At 35.8% G+C, this 18,741-nt stretch overlaps 1 protein-coding gene across 2 annotated transcripts in view; it reads left to right on the top strand.

The window, feature by feature from the left end:
- LOC141558132 (inter-alpha-trypsin inhibitor-like) overlaps nucleotides 1-18,741 on the top strand; it is a 98,805-nt gene that overhangs the window by 29,161 nt on the left and 50,903 nt on the right. For both annotated transcript variants that reach the window (XM_074294882.1, XM_074294881.1), the window contains exon 2: nucleotides 13,884-14,075. In XM_074294882.1, the coding sequence (XP_074150983.1) occupies nucleotides 13,913-14,075 (163 nt within the window). In that variant the 5' untranslated portion in view covers nucleotides 13,884-13,912. The remainder of the gene's footprint in view (nucleotides 1-13,883; nucleotides 14,076-18,741) is intronic.

The raw sequence follows: 18,741 nt of genomic DNA, 5'->3' as shown, positions 1-18,741 counted from the left end.
AGGAGAGAGACAGAGACAGAGACAGAGAATCAGGCAGACAGAAAGTCATACCGACAGATTCAGAGAAAGACAGAGAGGAGAAAGTCAGAGAGACAGAAATGAGCTAGGATGGGCAAAGTACAGGGACCCATTAGAAAGTGATCTTCTTTTTCATGAGAGATCATGCAGATTTGAAATGCAAAATATACAGCCTTGGTATGGGCATTATTGTGCCTGCTCCAAGCAGTTCCAATCTGAGTAGGTTTAAATGAATCTGAGAGACTCCAAAGTCTACATCCACTGGTGGATCCAAATCCCAAGGTTCATGACAGGATCTTTGCCACACTGATTATGGTGTTATAAGTTATAAAGTGAAACCAACTAAAAAAATAAAATCCAGAAATATCTTGGGATGTTGCAGCAGGTTGACGAGAGGCACTGTCAGAGCAGAAAATCTAGAGATAGAATAGCAGTGGTGTTCTACAAAGCCAAGGCTCCACTTGCAGATACTTGATTGATGAAATGGTTTTCAACAGTGAGTGAATGAAGGAAGAGGAAAATCACTTATTATGCACTTACTATGTTCAAAATATTGTTTTAAGGGCTAAAGATGTAAATAGGAGTGCAATGAGAGTCCCTGATCCTAGGGAGTTCCCAGTCTAATGAGTGAGATGGCAACTGGATAGGATTGGAGAGGACAGCTAGGTATGAATCCTTTAAACCTAAGGGCTCCATCGATGATGATGGTTGTTTTTATGTTTCTATACTACTTTGGCTACCAGAGTATATTGCAAGTCAGTCTGGAACTCTCCCAGGCAGTCATTGACAACAGGAATTTAGGACTGGCTGATCTACTTTGGATCCACTGGCAGATCCAAATCCCAATGTTCATGACAGCATCTTTGCCACACTGATTATGGTGTCCCAGAACCTCAAAAGTTATAAAGTGAAACCAACTTTAAAAAAATCCATTCATGGGTAATTTCAGGGAAGATTCAGGGAGTGGAAAACATGGTTCATATAGAAGTACATGTTTTTAAGATATTATGTTATTATCTGTCTTATAGGAATTTATGCATATTCCTGATTATCCTTTTCAATGCTCCAGAAATTCTATTTCTTCTTCCTGAAATAGACACTTTTATGACTTGCCAGATATCCAGTGATCATACAGATCCTAGAAAATAAGCCTAGACCAATTCCAAGTGTCAGACAAGGTACAGGGAATAGATGAGAATATTATCAAAATAGACTGCCTCTCCCTTGTCCAGAGACTCTTAAAATATGAAATTTCATGAACATCTGAAAATCTTGGAGGAGTTAAAGAATTATACAAACCAAATGGCCTAACTCAGCATTCTACAAACTGCATGAATAAAAAAGGTGTCTTCTCTTTGTCATCTTTCTATATCTAGATTATATTGTATGTAAACTAGATTATATCTAGTTTAGTGATCTCTCACTGGTCCAGTGAGGTGATTATGAAAAATAGAGGATACAAGTCACAAATACTAATAGATTTCAGGGCTCTGCAAGGATAGCAGGAGCCCCACTTCCTACCCTTGCTCTATTAAATAATACCAAGATTCCAAGAGGAGAACAGAGAATCGAAAGGACCATTACAAATAGTTTCTTTTCAGAAACTATTTCAGAATTCAGTTAGACCTGCTCAATCAGTAGATCTGGCCCACTAGAATTGGTATTATAGGAGATAGGTTTATGGGACTATTGTAATGCTTATGTGGCAGAGATTATTGATCATATTTCTTCCTTAACTTCATGAAGTATTTGCCTCCCATAAGGTCAGAAAGCTCTCCAAAATACAGGCAATTCTTTGGTGAAATAGCATTCTGGACTATAATTCTAGATAGAGCACCCAGTATAGAGGTCCACAGGGTGATAGTCAGCTCTGCTATCATCTGAATCAAAGATAGGGCTTTGTTTTTGTTTGTTTTAATATGACAAAATTAGTGAATTCCCAGCAGCTACAAGCTCATAGTCTTATGGGATTTCACATTAGAAGGAATCTTAATAATTCAGATCAACCCCTTTGTTTTATAACTACAAAAACTGAGATCCAAAAAGATGGGCTTTGTTCAAGTTCAAATAGTAGCAGAATCAGCTACTTGCCCAAGGTCAAATAGTAGCAGGAAGTGACTTGTCAAGGTCGCAGAGATAGAAGCATTCAGCGTTCAGATATAGTGATAAGGCAGGCACATATCAATGATTACTAGAAATCAGCAGACCTAGAGGGACAGAGCTTGCTTAGGGGTAAAAGGATGTGTTCCAAGGGATGATATGAAAGAATAAATAGAATATAGTGCTTGGTCAAGCCAAAAATCTTATAGAGCAAATAAATCCAGTGGACCACAAAGGATTCATGAAATAGAGGCAGACCTAGCAGTTCAAAAGAAAGGAAAGCAGATACAGAATAAGTTGGGATACACTACAGAAGAAAGTAGCAGCTTGTCTCATATAAAATCTCTACTACATTTAACTTGTTCACTCAGTTGCACCAGGACCAATTTGAGCAAGAATACAGAGCCTTTAATATTATGTTAAAACCATTAGGCTTGTCCCACCTATTCCCTATGAAATGTCCTTCCTTGTTCATCAGTCAACGATGCTGCTGAGACCCAGAACGATGGAATTATTTGTTTTGTGTTTGTTCACATAACAGGTCTGCAAGTACCCTATCCTAGCAAATTGATTCTCAGAAGTTTTCCCCAAAATAGGAGAGAATATGGAATTTTTAAGCAAAACAATTTATAATAATGTATTTAATACAAATCTCTCATTTTCAAGATGAGGATTCTGAGACCTAATCTCATTAGTCATGATTATTTTGGTCTGAAATGAAATTGCTTACTACTCATGTTTTCAACAAACAATACTTAAGGTTTAGCATGAATCTAAGTGATTGTGAGAATGTCTCTGGCTTTTTAGTTAAATACCACCTTACAAATGTAATGTGTGCCTGAAATATGTGGTGAGCTGAATGGTCATTTTATGTTAAATTAATATGTGCAAAACTGACTAAAAGAATTCTATAAAAAGTGAACCCCACCCCACCTCCATCCCTATCCACACTACTAATCATAGACATATGAAGGAATATCAAGAATCAAGTTTTGTTTCTAGGCAGGACTACCTTTCAACCATAGAAACCAAAAGAATGAACAGGATATCATTCTATCAAATTTATTCTTTAATTCAAAAAATATGTGTTGAATGCCAACAATATATGACATGTTGAGATAGGATCATTTATTTAAAGTTGAAAGGGATTTTACAGGTTATGTAGTTCAACTGTCTCATTTTATATATAAGCAAACTGAAACCCAGAGAAGTTATCACTTGTTAAGATTATACAAACAGTTCCTTTTATTCCAAAGCCAGAGCTCTTTGTAGTTGACCATATTATAAGTAATAACAGAAAAGACATAGTCTTTGCTCTTAAGGAACTTAGAATCACAGAACTCCAATTTGGAAAGAACTAAAGAGGCCATCTTCACCCTGACTCTAATAGGACTCTTCTCTATAATCTCTTTCTGTTTCTCTATATCTTTATCACTATCTCTGTCTCTATCTTTGTCTCAAACTGTATGTCTGTCTCTTTCTTTTTCTGTCAAATCTTCTTTTATCCTTTTATCCATTATCACTAGTTACTTCCCTTGATGCTTACAAATATGCTGCTATTTTGTTTTCAGTCTAGCTTCTTGTTTTTTATCCTACCAAAATTGCTTTCTCCAAGATTATAAATGATCTCTAAACTGCTAAATTCAAAGACTTTTATTCAGCATTCCTTTTAATTAACTCTCCTGCAGTTACTAATACTAATGCTATCAGCCTGTCTCCTCCTTCTAGCTATTCTCTCCTTTTTTGTCTTCCATAAAGCTATTTTTTTCCTGGTTTTCCTTCTACTGATTTATCTGATCCTTTTAAGTTCCTTTTGTTAGATCTTGATCTCTCACCTTCTAAAGGTAGTTTTCTTTTAAAGCCCCAAGAGACTTATTTTCTAATGAAAGAAGGTAATAATACACAAAAGGGATATAGAAAGGTAGGAAGGAGTGTACCTGCATTGTATATAGCTACTAAATTAATATTCCCGAAGCCTAAATCAGTCTAAGGAGGTGAAAATCTTACTATATTTATTCCCTAGTCAGACCACATCTACAATATTGTATTCAGTTTCAGGTGCCTTAATTCAGAAAAAAATGTAGCTATAGCTAACAAGGTTTTAAGGTTTATATAGTGTTCTACATATTAGCTCATTTGATCTTTTCAATTCTGATAACAAATGTCCCAAGAGTCACAGAGATTTTTCAATCTCTGTTAACTTCCAAAATACAAATGAGCTCACACAGGTTAAAAGCAAAAAGTTTCCTTTATTACATTGGGGAATAAAAATTAGGAACATGGGTCAGGAGCTCCTCTAGTAGCAGAGGTGTCCTTAGATCCAAAGGGACCTATGAAATAGAATAAGAAAACTATATGGTTGAAACAGATCATGTGAGCTCCAATAACAAGTGTTTGAGGCAGGATTAAAACTCAGGTCTTCCTGGCTCCAAGTCCAGCATTTTATCTACTCTCTCATTTAGCCACCCAATAAATGGAAGATTATCTATAGGAGAGCAAATGGGATGGTGGAAGTGCCTTGAATTCATGCTCTTTGAGGATTGGCTATCTCACTTGATCCTGAAAAAAAGTTAAGTACTTATATTACCATTTTATAGATGGAAAGTAAAACACAAAAACATGAACCAGAGGTCACTTGACAGAACTGGGATCAGAACCCAAATATTCAAGCATGCCATTTAATCTTCCTTCCCAATACCATGAGGTATATGTTGCCAGAAGAGTTAGGGAATCAACATTCCAGGTACCTAATAGCTTTTTGCCATGGGCAACCAATGTTCACATCCTGAAAAATAACAGTATGTGAAAGAAAAGAGTCATTGGTTGTTTGGAGTAAAGAATGAGTCACAGAGTTTGGTTTATACGGAGAAAAGTGGGTGTTCCAGAAGCATGTGGTCCAGAGAGATTCCAAGGGGTAACCCTGGGATTATACAATTTCTGAGAAACAATGAAGAGCATCCAGTGGTGCCTGTAAATTAAATGCAAGGAATTCAGGTGGTCTGTATATGGAAACAAAATAATAGCCATGCATCAGAAAATCACTATACTTGCCACGTCTGAGTACTTTGGCATGGTTATAAAGGGACAGAGGGAGCAAACCAAAAAGCCAGTGCTACTGTTTATAGCCAGGTTTTCAGCTGAGGATAGGAGTTAGCAGCCACTCTCCCCAGATGTCCCTAATGCTAAATGTTTGATGTACCCACAAATAGCTCTCATGTCTTTAAGGGGAACACTACCCTTTGCTTTCCCATCAGTGTTTCCATTCTTTCCCCCTTTTTGGACAGAACATTCTGGTGGTTGTATTTTGTACCTATGAATTTTCTGTGCCTATTTTAACAACTGAATATTGAATTCTATCTTTATCCAAAACTGAGGACTTTTTTTCCAAGTGAGCATTTATTAAGAGAAGTCAGGTTCAAGTGAAGATCCCTGGAGATTATAAAGGATCAGAAATTTCAAGCTGGATGGGGACCTCAGAGACCATCTAGTTCAATCTGCTCCCCCACCCCCCATTTTACAGATGAGGAAACTGAGGTCCAGGGAAATTTACGTGCCTTGCCAAAGAGCACATAAGTAGTAAACTACATTGGAGAAATTTGAATCCAGGTCCTCTGCTGCCACTATACCATCTTGAATCCCTGGAATAAGCATAATATGATTGGTTTAAAATAGGCTAACTTAAACATTAGATCTGCCTTTCTTCCCAATAGTTTTATTTTTTTTTTAATTTTATTTATAAGGTTTTTTGACAGTATATATGCATGAGTAATTTTTTTTATAACATTATCCCTTGTATTCATTTTTCCAAATTAGCCCCTCCCTCCCTCTACTCCCTCCCCTAGATGACAGGCAATCCCATACATTTTACATGTGTTACAGTATAATCTAGATATAATATATGTATATAAATCCAATTTTCTTGTTGCACGTTAAGTATTGGATTCCGAAGGTATAAGTAACTTGGGTAGATAGACAGTAGTGCTAACAATTTACATTCACTCCCCAGTGTTCCTTCTCTGGGTGTAGTTATTTTTGTCCATCATTGATCAATTGGAAGTGAGTTGGATCTTCTTTATGTTGAAGATATCCACTTCCATCAGAATACCTCTTCATATAACATTGAAGTGTACAGAGATCTTCTGGTTCTATTCATTTCACTCAGCATCAGTTGATGTAAGTCTCTCCAAGCCTCTCTGTATTCCTCCTGCTGGTCATTTCTTACAGAGCAATAATATTCCATAACCTTCATATACCATAATTTACCCAACCATTCTCCAATTGATGGACATCCATTCATCTTCCAGTTTCTAGCCACTATGAAAAGAGCTGCCACAAACATTTTGGCACATACAGGTCCCTTTCCCCTCCTCAGTATTTCTTTGGGATATAAGCCCAATAGTAGTAATGCTGGATCAAAGGGTATGCACAGTTTGATAACTTTTTGGGCATAGTTCCAAATTGCTCTCCAGAATGGTTGGATTCTTTCACAACTCCACCAACAATGTATTAGTGTCCCAGTTTTCCCACATCCCCTCCAACATTCATCATTATTTGTTCCTGTCATCTTAGCCAATCTGACAGGTGTGTAGTGGTATCTCAGAGTTGTCTTAATTTGTATTTCTCTGATCAGTAGTGATTTGGAACACTCTTTCATATGAGTGGATATAATTTCAATTTCATCATCTGAGAATTGTCTGTTCATATCCTTTGACCATTTATCAATTGGAGAATGGTTTAATTTCTTATACATTAGGGTAAGTTCTCTATATATTTTGGAAATGAGACCTTTATCAGAACCTTTAACTGTAAAAATATTTTCCCAATTTGTTACTTCCCTTCTAATCTTGTTTGCATTAGTATTGTTTGTACAGAAGCTTTTTAGTTTGATGTAATCAAAATCTTCTATTTTGTGATCAATAATGATCTCTAGTTCTCCTCTGGTCATAAATTCCTTCCTCCTCCACAGGTCTGAGAGGTAGACTATTCTCTGTTCCTCTAATCTATTTATGATCTCATTCTTTGAGCTTAAATCATGGACCCATTTTGATTTTATCTTAGTATATGGTGTTAAGTGTGGATCCATATCTAATTTCTGCCATACTCATTTCCAGTTTTCCCAACAGTTTTTTTTCAAATAATGAATTTTTATCCCTAATGTTGGTATCTTTGGGTTTGTCAAAGACTAGATTGCTATAGATGTACCCTTTTTTGTCCTTTGTACCTAATCTCTTCCACTGATCGACTGGTCTATTTCTTAGCCAATACCAAATGGTTTTGGTGACTGCTGCTATATAATATAGCTTTAGATCAGGTACACCTAGACCACCTTCATCTGACTTTTTTTATTAGTTCCCTTGCAATTCTCGACCTTTTATTCTTCCAAATGAATTTTGTTGTTACTTTTTCTAGGTCATTAAAATAGTTTCTTGGGAGTCTGATTGGTATAGCACTAAATAAATAGATTAGTTTGGGGAGTATTGTAATCTTTATTATATTCGCTCGGCCTATCCAAGAGCACTGAATGTCTTTCCAATTATTTAAATCTGACTTTATTTTTGTGGCAAGTGTTTCGTAATTTTGCTCATATAATTTCTGACTATTCTTTGGTAGATGGATTCCCAAATACTTTATACTCTCAACATTTGTTTGGAATGGAATTTCTCTTTGTATCTCTTGCTGTTGCATTTTGTTAGTGATATATAAAAATGCTGAGGATTTATGTGGATTTATTTTGTATCCTGCCACTTTGCTGAAATTTTGAATTATTTCTAATAGCTTTTTAGCAGAGTCTTTGGGGTTCTCTAAGTATACCATCATGTCATCTGCAAAAAGTGATAGTCTGATTTCCTCATTTCCTACTCTAATTCCTTGAATCTCTTTCTCGGCTCTTATTGCCGAGGCTAGCGTTTCTAGTACTATATTGAATAGTAATGGTGATAGTGGGCAACCTTGTTTCACTCCTGATCTTACTGGGAAAGGTTCCAGTTTATCTCTATTGCATATTATGCTTACTGACAGTTGTAAATATATGCTCCTGATTATTCTAAGAAATAGTCCATTTATTCCTATACTCTCAAGCATTTTTAGTAGGAATGGATGTTGGATTTTATCAAATGCTTTTTCTGCATCTATTGAGGTGATCATATGGTTTTTATTAATTTGATTATTAATATGGTCAATTATACTAATAGTTTTCCTAATATTAAACCAGCCCTGCATTCCTGGTATAAATACTACTTGATCATAGTGTATTATCCTGGGGATGATTTTCTGAATTCTTTTTGCTAATATCTTATTTAAAATTTTAGCATCGATATTCATTAAGGAAATTTGTCTATAATTTTCTTTCTCAGTTTTCGATCTACCTGGTTTAGGTATCAGTACCATGTCTGTGTCATAAAAGGAGTTTGGTAGGACACCTTCATCCCCTATTTTTTCAAATAGTTTATATAACACTGGGGCTAATTGTTCTTTAAATGTTCTTCCCAATAGTTTTAACTGTTCCTTAGAAGAGGCAGATTCTTCTGTAGCTTTGGAAAGAGGCTTCTTATCTGCCCAATATCAACTCTATGTGATAGTTTTTGTAACTACTGAAACAAGACAGAGAATACAGCCCCTGAGAACTGTGTGTAGTATTGTTTAAATGTATTCAATCTTTGGCGAGTATTTGGCAACAAACTTCTGATAGCAGCCAAATTAAATGTTTTAATGCTTTCAGAACAGGCAGTATAACATTATTGTTACTTATTGGGAGAGTATTGATAGTGGAGGAAGTAAGGAGTAGACCAACATTTACTTTGGCAGAGTGATTGGAGACAAATTTCCAAACTTTGTCCACAATCCTTGATTCTAGCTTTTTATTTATGTACATCCCATGATTGAATTTTTTTCCCTCCACACTAAACTAAGCTCCTATTGAAGGTTACAGAAGTACATGATCTGAGTTAGGAGGAATATCAAAGGCCCTTCTAGTTTTCACTGTACCTGAATGCAATCCTCTTTCATAATATACTCAAAATGCACTGATTGAGCTTTTGCTTAAAGACCTCTAATAAGAAAGAACCCACTATCTATTCCATTAAAGGATAGCTCTGATTTCTAGCAAGCTTTTCCTTATATCAAGCTTAAATTTACCTCTTTGTAACTTTTATATGTGCTTCCTAAATCTGGGCTCTAAGGGTGAATCTAAGTAAGTCTGATTCTTTTTTCCCCACATATACTTGACCATAATTCTCATATCCTTGTTTATTTTCTTCTTCTCCACATAAACCATCCCCAGTTCCTCTAATAATTGCTCATATGGCATGATCTCAGGACCTTTTACTATCTTGGTTGTCCTTGGATATTCTGCAGCTTATCAAAGTCTTTCCTGAAATGTGAAACCCAGTGAATACAGCGCTGTGTATGAGGAACAAATAGGGTATTATCATCTCCCTTACCCTGGAAACAATGCCTCACCTAATGCAGCCTAAACTGACATTATTTGGGGAAGACAGGATGCCATATCTTACAGATTTAACGAGTTTTTAGTCCACTATAACCTTTAGGTCTTTTGTAAATGCACTTCTTTTTAGTCCTGTTTCCCCCCAGTAGATTTTTTAACCCCAAAATAAGACATTTATCGCTTTTAAATTTTGTCTGATTAGATTTGACTCAACATTCTGTGTTATCAGATTCACTCTGTCATCTAGTGCATTAGTTCTCCCTTTAAGTTTTATGTCATTTGCTAAGTTGATAAACACACAATCTATTCTTTTATCCAAATCATTGATAGAAATGTTAAAATATAAGGTCACAAACAGGATGCTTTCAGAAAGGCCTGGAGAGACTTACATGAACTGATGCTGAGTGAAATGAGCAGGACCAGGAGATTATTATATACTTCAACAACAATACTCTATGATGATCAATTCTGATGGATGTGGCCCTCTTCAACAATGAGATGAACCAAATCAGTTCCAATAGAGCAGTAATGAACTGAACCAGTTACACCCAGCGAAAGAACTCTGGGAAATGACTATGAACCCCTACATAGAATTCTATTTTTGTCCTCCTGCATTGTTTATTTCCTTCATAGGTTAATTGTACACTATTTCAAAGTCCTATTCTTTTTGTACAGCAAAATAACTGTTTGGACATGTATACATATATTGTATTTAACTTATACTTTAACATATTTAACATGTATTGGTCAACCTGCCATCTGGGGAAGGGGGGTAGGGGGAAGGAGAGGAAAAATTGGAACAAAAGGTTTTGCAATTGTCAATGCTGAAAAATTATCCATGCATGTATCTTGTAAATAAAAAGCTATAATAATAATAATAAATAATAATAATTTTGGCATCTGAAAAAAAAATAAGGTCACAAACACATATCCCTGGAGCACTACTATAGAAACTTCCTTCCCAGTTGAAATCAAATCTTTAATGAATATTCTTCATATACATTCATCCAATGACTTCCAATTACACTTACATAGTGTATATTTACATATATTAGAATACAGAATATGTCCAATGACTTCCAATTATACTTACATAGTAATATAGTACAATCATAGAGTCTACATTTTTCAGTATTTTATACTCAATAATATGAAAGACTTTATTAAATGTTTTTCATAAAAATCTAAGTAAATTTTTCTCTGAAGCATTCTCCTTCTATACTGGTAGAATAAAAGCTCATTGAGGAGAAGGATTATATTCCTTTTTCTTCATACATTGTCAGTATAGCATCATACTTTGTATATAGGAAGCACTTAATATATATTTGTTGAAATGACAAGTTAAAGTAAATACTATTTACAGATTGTGATTGGATCTATCCTTATGTATAAGTCAAATAGATATGATTAAGGAGTAGGAGGAAACCATCTTCCCCAAAATATCTCTTCCCATTACTTTATCATATTTTCTTAAGACCCACTATTAGAGTTTCATTCCTTGGAGTTATCAGGCATACTTCTTAGCAAGTAACATTCAATTGAATTGTTGAATGCTGTTTACTAACTCTTGAAGACTATAATTTGTGGAGAAGTTATTGACCTGTATTGACCTTATCTGGGAGTTCTTTACACCATTAAAATTATGCATTCCTCCCCTATTCTTATCCCCAACATGAAATTGCCCCGTCATCATTCACACATTTATATAAACTCATTTATTGAGCTCATAGGATTTCCCATAAAATTGTAGGACTTAAAGCCAGAAGAGAACTTAGAGATCTGTCCTTCCTAGCACCTAGTTCAAAATAGTATATACATCAAGGAATGGGCATTTTAGGGAGAAAGAGGTGAAGGAAAATCATGGCATGTGGGTTACTGCATGAAGGGAACAGGCCAGAAAACATGAATAGGACAGAAGGCCTGGTCTTTAGTGGTAAGATTGAAGCTGGGAAGGAAATATTTTACAACTGAGTATGTCCCCAAGTAAAGTCATAGCTCCTGGATGCATATGGCATATGAGATTCATAGAGAACAACCTGGTTTCACTTTGTTTCCTTGTTTCCTATAGAAAATTTTTACTCACAATTTTTCTTTCCTTTTTTCTTCCCATTTCATTATAGAATATCAATGAATGAAAAAGACAAGACAAAATCTTCACATCTCCCAATGTTCTCTCCTCTCCTGTTTGAAATTTTAAAAGAGCAAAGAACCCTATTATTTAAATTTGCAGTTTTACATAATACTCACAAAAAGAGAGGTGATCTCCAAAATGTTTGTTTGGTGTGACCTAAATGGTCTTTACCTCACATCGTATAAATATACTATGCAAAAGAGTCCCAGACAGGGACCCAGAACATTTAGAGCAATTCAGGATTTCAAGTGAGTCATAGTTTTGACTGTTTTAAGTTCATCTAAATATGACACAAAGTAACTGGTGTTTAAAGCTACTGTGAAACGACAAAAATATCTTCTCCCACCACCCCTGCCCCTACCTCCACCACCAAGCACCTGACAGCAGAGGTTGCCAGAACCTGGGACCAAGACTCCTAAGGCTAGCAGTGGTTATGGATATATAAACCTAAGAAACCACTCTGTTAGCTTTGGAGTGAGAAGAGAAAGAGTTTGTCTCTGGCTTCTGGGTTCTAACTTTGATCTTCAACCTACCAAAGATCTAAGACATGAAGGGTGTCAGTGTGGTGAGATTGCCTAGACATTTCCTCTTAAATAAACCAAAAAAATTGATCTGAATCCAATTCCATAAAGTTGTGAGCTTAGAGTTTCTGTTTGTCTACTCTAAAAAGTGAAAGTTTTTTTTAAATTTTGTAATTATATGCTATAACATGTGACTTCTCTAAAGTCAGATGGACAAGAGAGACTACCGTAATCTGGCATTAAATTAGGAATGAGTAGGGTTCCTATTCATAATAATTTCATTAAAACATATATAAATGATAAGAAATTCAAACAGGTAATAAGCATTTTGTTGCTGTGCCATAATGGGAGAAAGACATAGCTCTAATTCACTGAACCAGTAGGGAAGCACAGGATCTGCTTCATGAATTTCTTTTGTTCCAATCCCAATGGAGCAAATGGCAAAGTATTGATACCTCATGGCAAGCTAATGATTGTGCAATCAACTCATTATGACCTGGTCATATTGGTGCCCTTTTCTTTTAGGCCTAAAGGCTTAAGCACTCTCTGCTATTAGCTTATATCTGTTCCCCTTCTTTGTATCTATCCCTTCCAATTCTGAGATTGCTCTAATTCTATGGAAGATAGGCAAAAAAAATTAATTTTATAGTCTAGATTGTAAACTCCTTTAAGGCAAGAATTGTGTTTCATATTACAACATAGTATATAGCAGGGATGATACATTTGTACTATTAACAAACTATTATTGTACCATTAATGAGCAAAATAGCCTTTTAATTAAGGGAAAGGAAAAGCAAGTATTTGGAGATGATCTGGCATTTTTCAATGGAATTTGCCTTTGGCTTTGTTGGATTCAGATGACCTTTTATTTTAATTAGCTATGCTACCTTATTTAGAAAATTTCACCCCTTTAAATCTCAGTTTTCTAAGGATGATGATCTTTTCCTTAGCTTCCTCACTGGGTTTTTGCCTGAATCAAAGGAGATAATATGTATGAAGTATTTATAAGCTTTGAAGTATTATATGAATGCAAACTTTTGCCATCATCATTGTTTTTACAGCATTTCCCTTAATTACCAGAGTTTTTTTTCCCACCACAGAAACATAGCCATGCTTTGGAAAAAGTGATGCCATGTTTGAGTGATTGTATGACTCTGACAAAATATAAATTATTGAGCAGTTTTACTGATAACCAAGTTTTAGAGCACTGTCTAATGTAACAATCTTCAGTCTGTTCTAATGATTACAATGTCCCAATTCAAGGAAAGCTATGCAAGTTCAAATTATAGCTTTTCTCCTCTTGCTTCCTTATATGCAAAATGAGTGGTCATTCAAAAATCTCATTCAAGATAAAATAACTCACATTTGTATAGTACTTTAAGATCTGCAAAGCATGGTTTTTATAACTTTAAAATAAGAAGTAGAAGCATTATCCTAATTTTAAAAATAAAGAAGCTGAGGCTCTAAGGGATTGAGATTTTTATATGCTTATATAGTGTCTGAGTCAGGATTCAAACTTAAGAGTCTTGACTCCAACTATAGTGTCCTATCAATTATATCATGTTGCCATCAGATGAGTGCTAAAGTCCTTTGCAGTATTTACAATTGTATAATTTTAGGAAATTTATCAGCCTTAAATCATTATTTCCTTTCTGTATGTCCCTCACAGAATGCAATCTACCAAAAGATGAAGGAGAAATGGGAGTTATGCTCGGATACCGACTCTACTACAATCGAACAACAGACAGATGTCATCCATTCGTGTACAAGGGTGCAGGAGGAAATGAGAACCGCTTTCTAACTGATATGGAATGTATGAAGCGCTGTTCTACCTTAGGAGAAAAGCTCTACCCTGATGATGGTAAGTGGAAACTCTTTTCTATCATCTGTCTCTCTTCTTCTTCCTTGGGTATATCATGCATCAATTTTCTATGCAAACACCATCTGACATTCTAGCTTTGATGATGTTGCACAAGCCATTTCTTTAGGCCTCAGCTTCCTTATTTGGGATGTAAGATTTTTGGACAAATTTATTTTTAACATCCATTCTGATTCTAAATCTTATGATGATTTGTAGCATTCATTGTTGCTCTCAGGCAAAGGAGGTTCCATCAATTCCTGTGCCATGATTAGAATCGTGTCCATTAGTGACTGGCAGCACTGCTGTTCCCCTCTCATCTATTGAAAATACACAGAGTGCAGATTCTTTCTTTGTCTCACCCCTCAGACTATAGGGCAACTAAATACCTGATCACCATCTAGATATAGTTCAGTTTGGCATAAATGTATTGATCACCTACTATAAACTTAGCAACTGTGCTATGATCTAAAGAATACAAATGGAAATTTCCTTAAAGGAATTTGTAATCTCCTTGGGGGCATAGGACATAAATACACAAAGCAGATATTACAAAGTAATCTGTAATATGTCAAAAGCAAGGAAGGTGGCTTTAGGGAAGGGTTTACCTTAAATGTTTTCCAACCTACCTGGAAAAATGTATACACAATATACTTTTAAATTTAATCTTTATTATTATTTCCCCCATTGTTTTCTTAAGTCTAGACAATTTAAAAAGTCAATTAAGTCCTAACTTGTTCTGTTTGTGATTTAAGGGGTGTAAATGCTAGCAATAAAAATGAAATAATTAGTTGAGTGTTCTAGCCACTACCAACATATCCCTTTAGAGAAGAGAGTTCAATGTGGGTTGGAATTCATGTGAAAGTCTCAATGCAGGAGACAGAACTTGAATCAGATCTTGAAAATGGGTAGGATTCAGATAGGTAGGAGGAAGGAGGCAGGGAATTTCAGAAGGTTTTTTATTCTAGCAGCAACTTTTCTTTTTCCTTAAATGTTTAAATACATACTTTATTTTTAATTAAATATTTCCCAATTACATGTAAAAAAATTTGGCATTCATTTTTTAAAAGTTTGAGTTCCACATTCTTTCCCTCCCTCCAACCACTCCTCCATCCTTGTAGAAGACAAGCAATATGATGTCAATTATACATGTGAAGTCATGCAAACCTTATTTCTGCATTAGCCATGAGCAATTTCTCTCCTTGCAAGATGGTTCTCTAAGAGACCATTGTGTGACTCCCCTACTAAACTGTCAGGTACAGAAACACAAAACTGGAATGGACTTCAGTGGTCATATATAATTTCTTTACTATTAATTACAAATAATAAAACTGAGTCCAAGAAAGATGAGGTGATTTGTTCAAATTCACATAGGTGATAAATTACAGCACAGCTATATAATGCTATGAAAATTTAAGAGTCCTGAATTATAATGACTTGTTTTTAGCATTTGACTACATCCTTGAACTTGTTGAAAATCTTTCTTTGATTCCCCACCCCATCCCCACCCACAAAAGTCTGTCGGACAAGATGCAGGGGAAAGAATACTGAATTTGAATATTAATTCTATCTCCACATGATGCAGGGGAAAGAATGCTGAATTTGAATATTAATTCTATCTCCATTCAAAGCTCTTCATAACCAGATTTTCTCCTGTCTTTCCATTCTTTCACTTTCCTCCCCTCCCTATACTTGATAATACAGGTCTTCTTGCAGTTCTTTTCATAAGACATCCTATCTCCCAACTCCATGCATTTTCACTGGCTCTCCCCCATGTTTGGAATTTTCTCTCTTCTTTCTCTTGACTTGCATGGCTTCCTTCTCACTTTCAGTTCTATCTTCTGAAAGAAGCTTTCCCCATCTCCATTAATGTTATTGCCTTTCCTCTGAGATGATCACCAATATATCCTGTCTATATCTTATTTATACATAGTTATTTGCAAAGTGATTCCCTCATTGGCTTGTGAACTCCTTGAGAGCAGAGATTATCTTTTTCTGTTCTTCAAACCTGACACTTAAATCAGTGCCTGGCACATGTTGGATGTCTAATAAATACTTAATAAATGAATTACCTAGACTTGCCTGAGGTCCCTTAAGGAGCTACTTGGAATTTTAACTGAGATCCTCTGACTTTAGATCTAGCTACCCTTTTCACTACTCACATGTCCCTGGGTCTTCCTGCTATTCTTCCCTAAGAACTTAATATGCATCGGAGCATCCCAGTTAGAGAATGCTTCACTGTCCATCTGCAAAAAAAGCAATATCAGCTTATCCATTTCCAAGGACAGAGTCACTAAATTATAGACATTCCAAACCTCCTCCAAGTAAGAACATAAAATAAATACAAAGTCTCATTTAAATTCCCAGGCCCCAATTATGCAAATGAAGGCTTGGAAACAACATAGTGTTGGATGCACAGCTTGAATGAGCACAAAGTGATCTTATAAAAGCCCACAATCACAATGAAATATGTGATTATGATGACAGGTCTGTGTCTAACCTGAGTTTAAATGCATAATGCTCTTATTTTGCATTTAAGTATATTGCTGATGTGCTTATAAACAGGAGTTTTCAAAGATTTTTAAGTATACAGCTATCATATAGGTTGGTATTTTTCTTTAGTATCTAGGGTGGAGAGGGAGGGTGACTGAGAAAATGAAATGGGGTGAGAAATGAGGAATCATGAGCTTGCTGCTATAATACATAAGTTTTTAACCTAGGATCCATGAGTTTGTTTTCTTTTCTCTGTTTTCTCAATAGTGTTTTGTTTATCCAAATACGTGTCAACATAGTTTTCAACATTCATTTTTGTAAGATTGTATGTTTGAATTTTTTTCTTCCATAAGACAGAAAGCAATCTGATATAGGTTAAACACGTACAAACCTTTTAAACATGTTTTCATATGTTATGCAAGAAAAATCAGACCAAAAGGGGGGGAAATCATGAGAAAGAGAAAGCAAACAAACAAAAAAGACGAAAATACTATGTTTTGATACATATTCAATCTCCATGGCTCTCTCTCTCTGGATGCAGATAGCACTTTCTATCCCAAGACTATTGGAATTGCCTTGAATCACCACATTGTTGAGAAGAGCCAAGTCCAACATAGATGATCATCACATAATCTTTTTGTTGCTATGTACAATATTCTCCTGGGCCTGCTCACTTCACTCAGCAGTACTTCATGTAAATCTTTCCAGGCTTTTCTGAAATCAGCCTGCTCATCATTTCTCAGGCAATAATAATATTCCATTACAACCATACACCATAATTTATTCAGGCATTCTCCAATTGATGGGCATCCACTCAATTTCCATTTCCTTGCCACTACAAAAAGCCGCTATAAACATTTTTGCACATGCAGATCTCTGAGTTCAAATCTGGTCTCAGACACTTAACACTTCCTGGCTGTGTGTCCCTGGGCAAGTCACTTAACCCCAATTGTCTCAGCAAAAGGAAGGAAGGAAGGAAGGAAGGAAGGAAGGAAGGAAGGAAGGAAGGAAGGAAGGAAGGAAGGAAGGAAGGAAGGAAGGAAGGAAGGAAGGAAGGAAGGAAGGAAGGAAGGAAGGAAGGAAGGAAGGAAGGAAGGAAGGAAGGAAGGAAGGAAGGAAGGAAGGAAGGAAGGAAGGAAGGAAGGAAGTTTTTGGAGTTAGGTCCATGCCTATAACAGAGGATCATTTCACAGAATCACAGACTATTAAAGTTACAAAGAAAGCTTAAGGATGATCTAGTCCAAATACCAATCTTACCACTATTTTACAGATGAGGAAACCGATGTCCAGAGAAGTAAAATAATTTGTCTAAGGTCATACAACTAGAGAATAGCAGGGCTATGATTGTAAGTCAGGCTATCCAAGTTGAGGTATAGTGTTTTTCTCCTCTTAAGGTTGAGATTTCATCTGCAAAGTTGTAATAAGTAAATTATAATAACATCTGGCTATTGATTGCCCTTTTGTGCACTCCTCTGATGATAATGAAGATAAAAACTAGCCAGTCAACAAGCATTTATTAGGCTCTTACTATGTTCTAAGCGCTGTGCTAAGTTGTAAGTCCCTGCTTTCAAGGAGTCTACATTCTAATGGGAGAGACCACCTTGACTTACTGTGCTGCCTTTTTTTCCCTCTGTGACAATTGTACTTGGATTGTTTTCACAGCTGTATGTAATTATATATGCTGGCACTATCAGTTCTTTCCAAATACAATCCTCGTGGCTTGTGACATCTGCAAGCAGATAGCTATGGGTGCAATTAATCACATGCCAACTCTTTGTGCCTGTCACACTGGGAAAAAATAGCTACAGGCTCTTTCTTAGTGTGTCTGGGATATCTCTGAATGAAATTTCTGTAAACATTGTGTGATAGAAATACAACTTAATGGTGGCATTGCAGGACCAAACTCAGGAATTATGACTGCTTTTCTCCAGTTTTGTCATTAATTTGTTGTATGACCTTTGGTCTCAATCTGGGGAGCTAGTTGTCTTTGACAGCAAGCATAGTTTTAGGAAGAGACAATCACTCAGAGGGTAGAGAGCTGACCTTGGAGTCAGCAAGACCTGGGAACAATTTCATCAAGCAATCAACAAATATTAAAAATAAAATAAAAACAAATATTTAATAAGCACCACTTACTATGTGTCAGAACCATGATCTATCTACTTCTGAGACATAC

Source organism: Sminthopsis crassicaudata, chromosome 2 (genome assembly GCF_048593235.1).
Source record: "Sminthopsis crassicaudata isolate SCR6 chromosome 2, ASM4859323v1, whole genome shotgun sequence".
Classification (NCBI taxonomy): domain Eukaryota; kingdom Metazoa; phylum Chordata; class Mammalia; order Dasyuromorphia; family Dasyuridae; genus Sminthopsis; species Sminthopsis crassicaudata.
The sequence above is the reverse complement of the archived record's forward strand: the minus strand, read 5'-3'. Positions and strand labels throughout refer to the sequence as shown.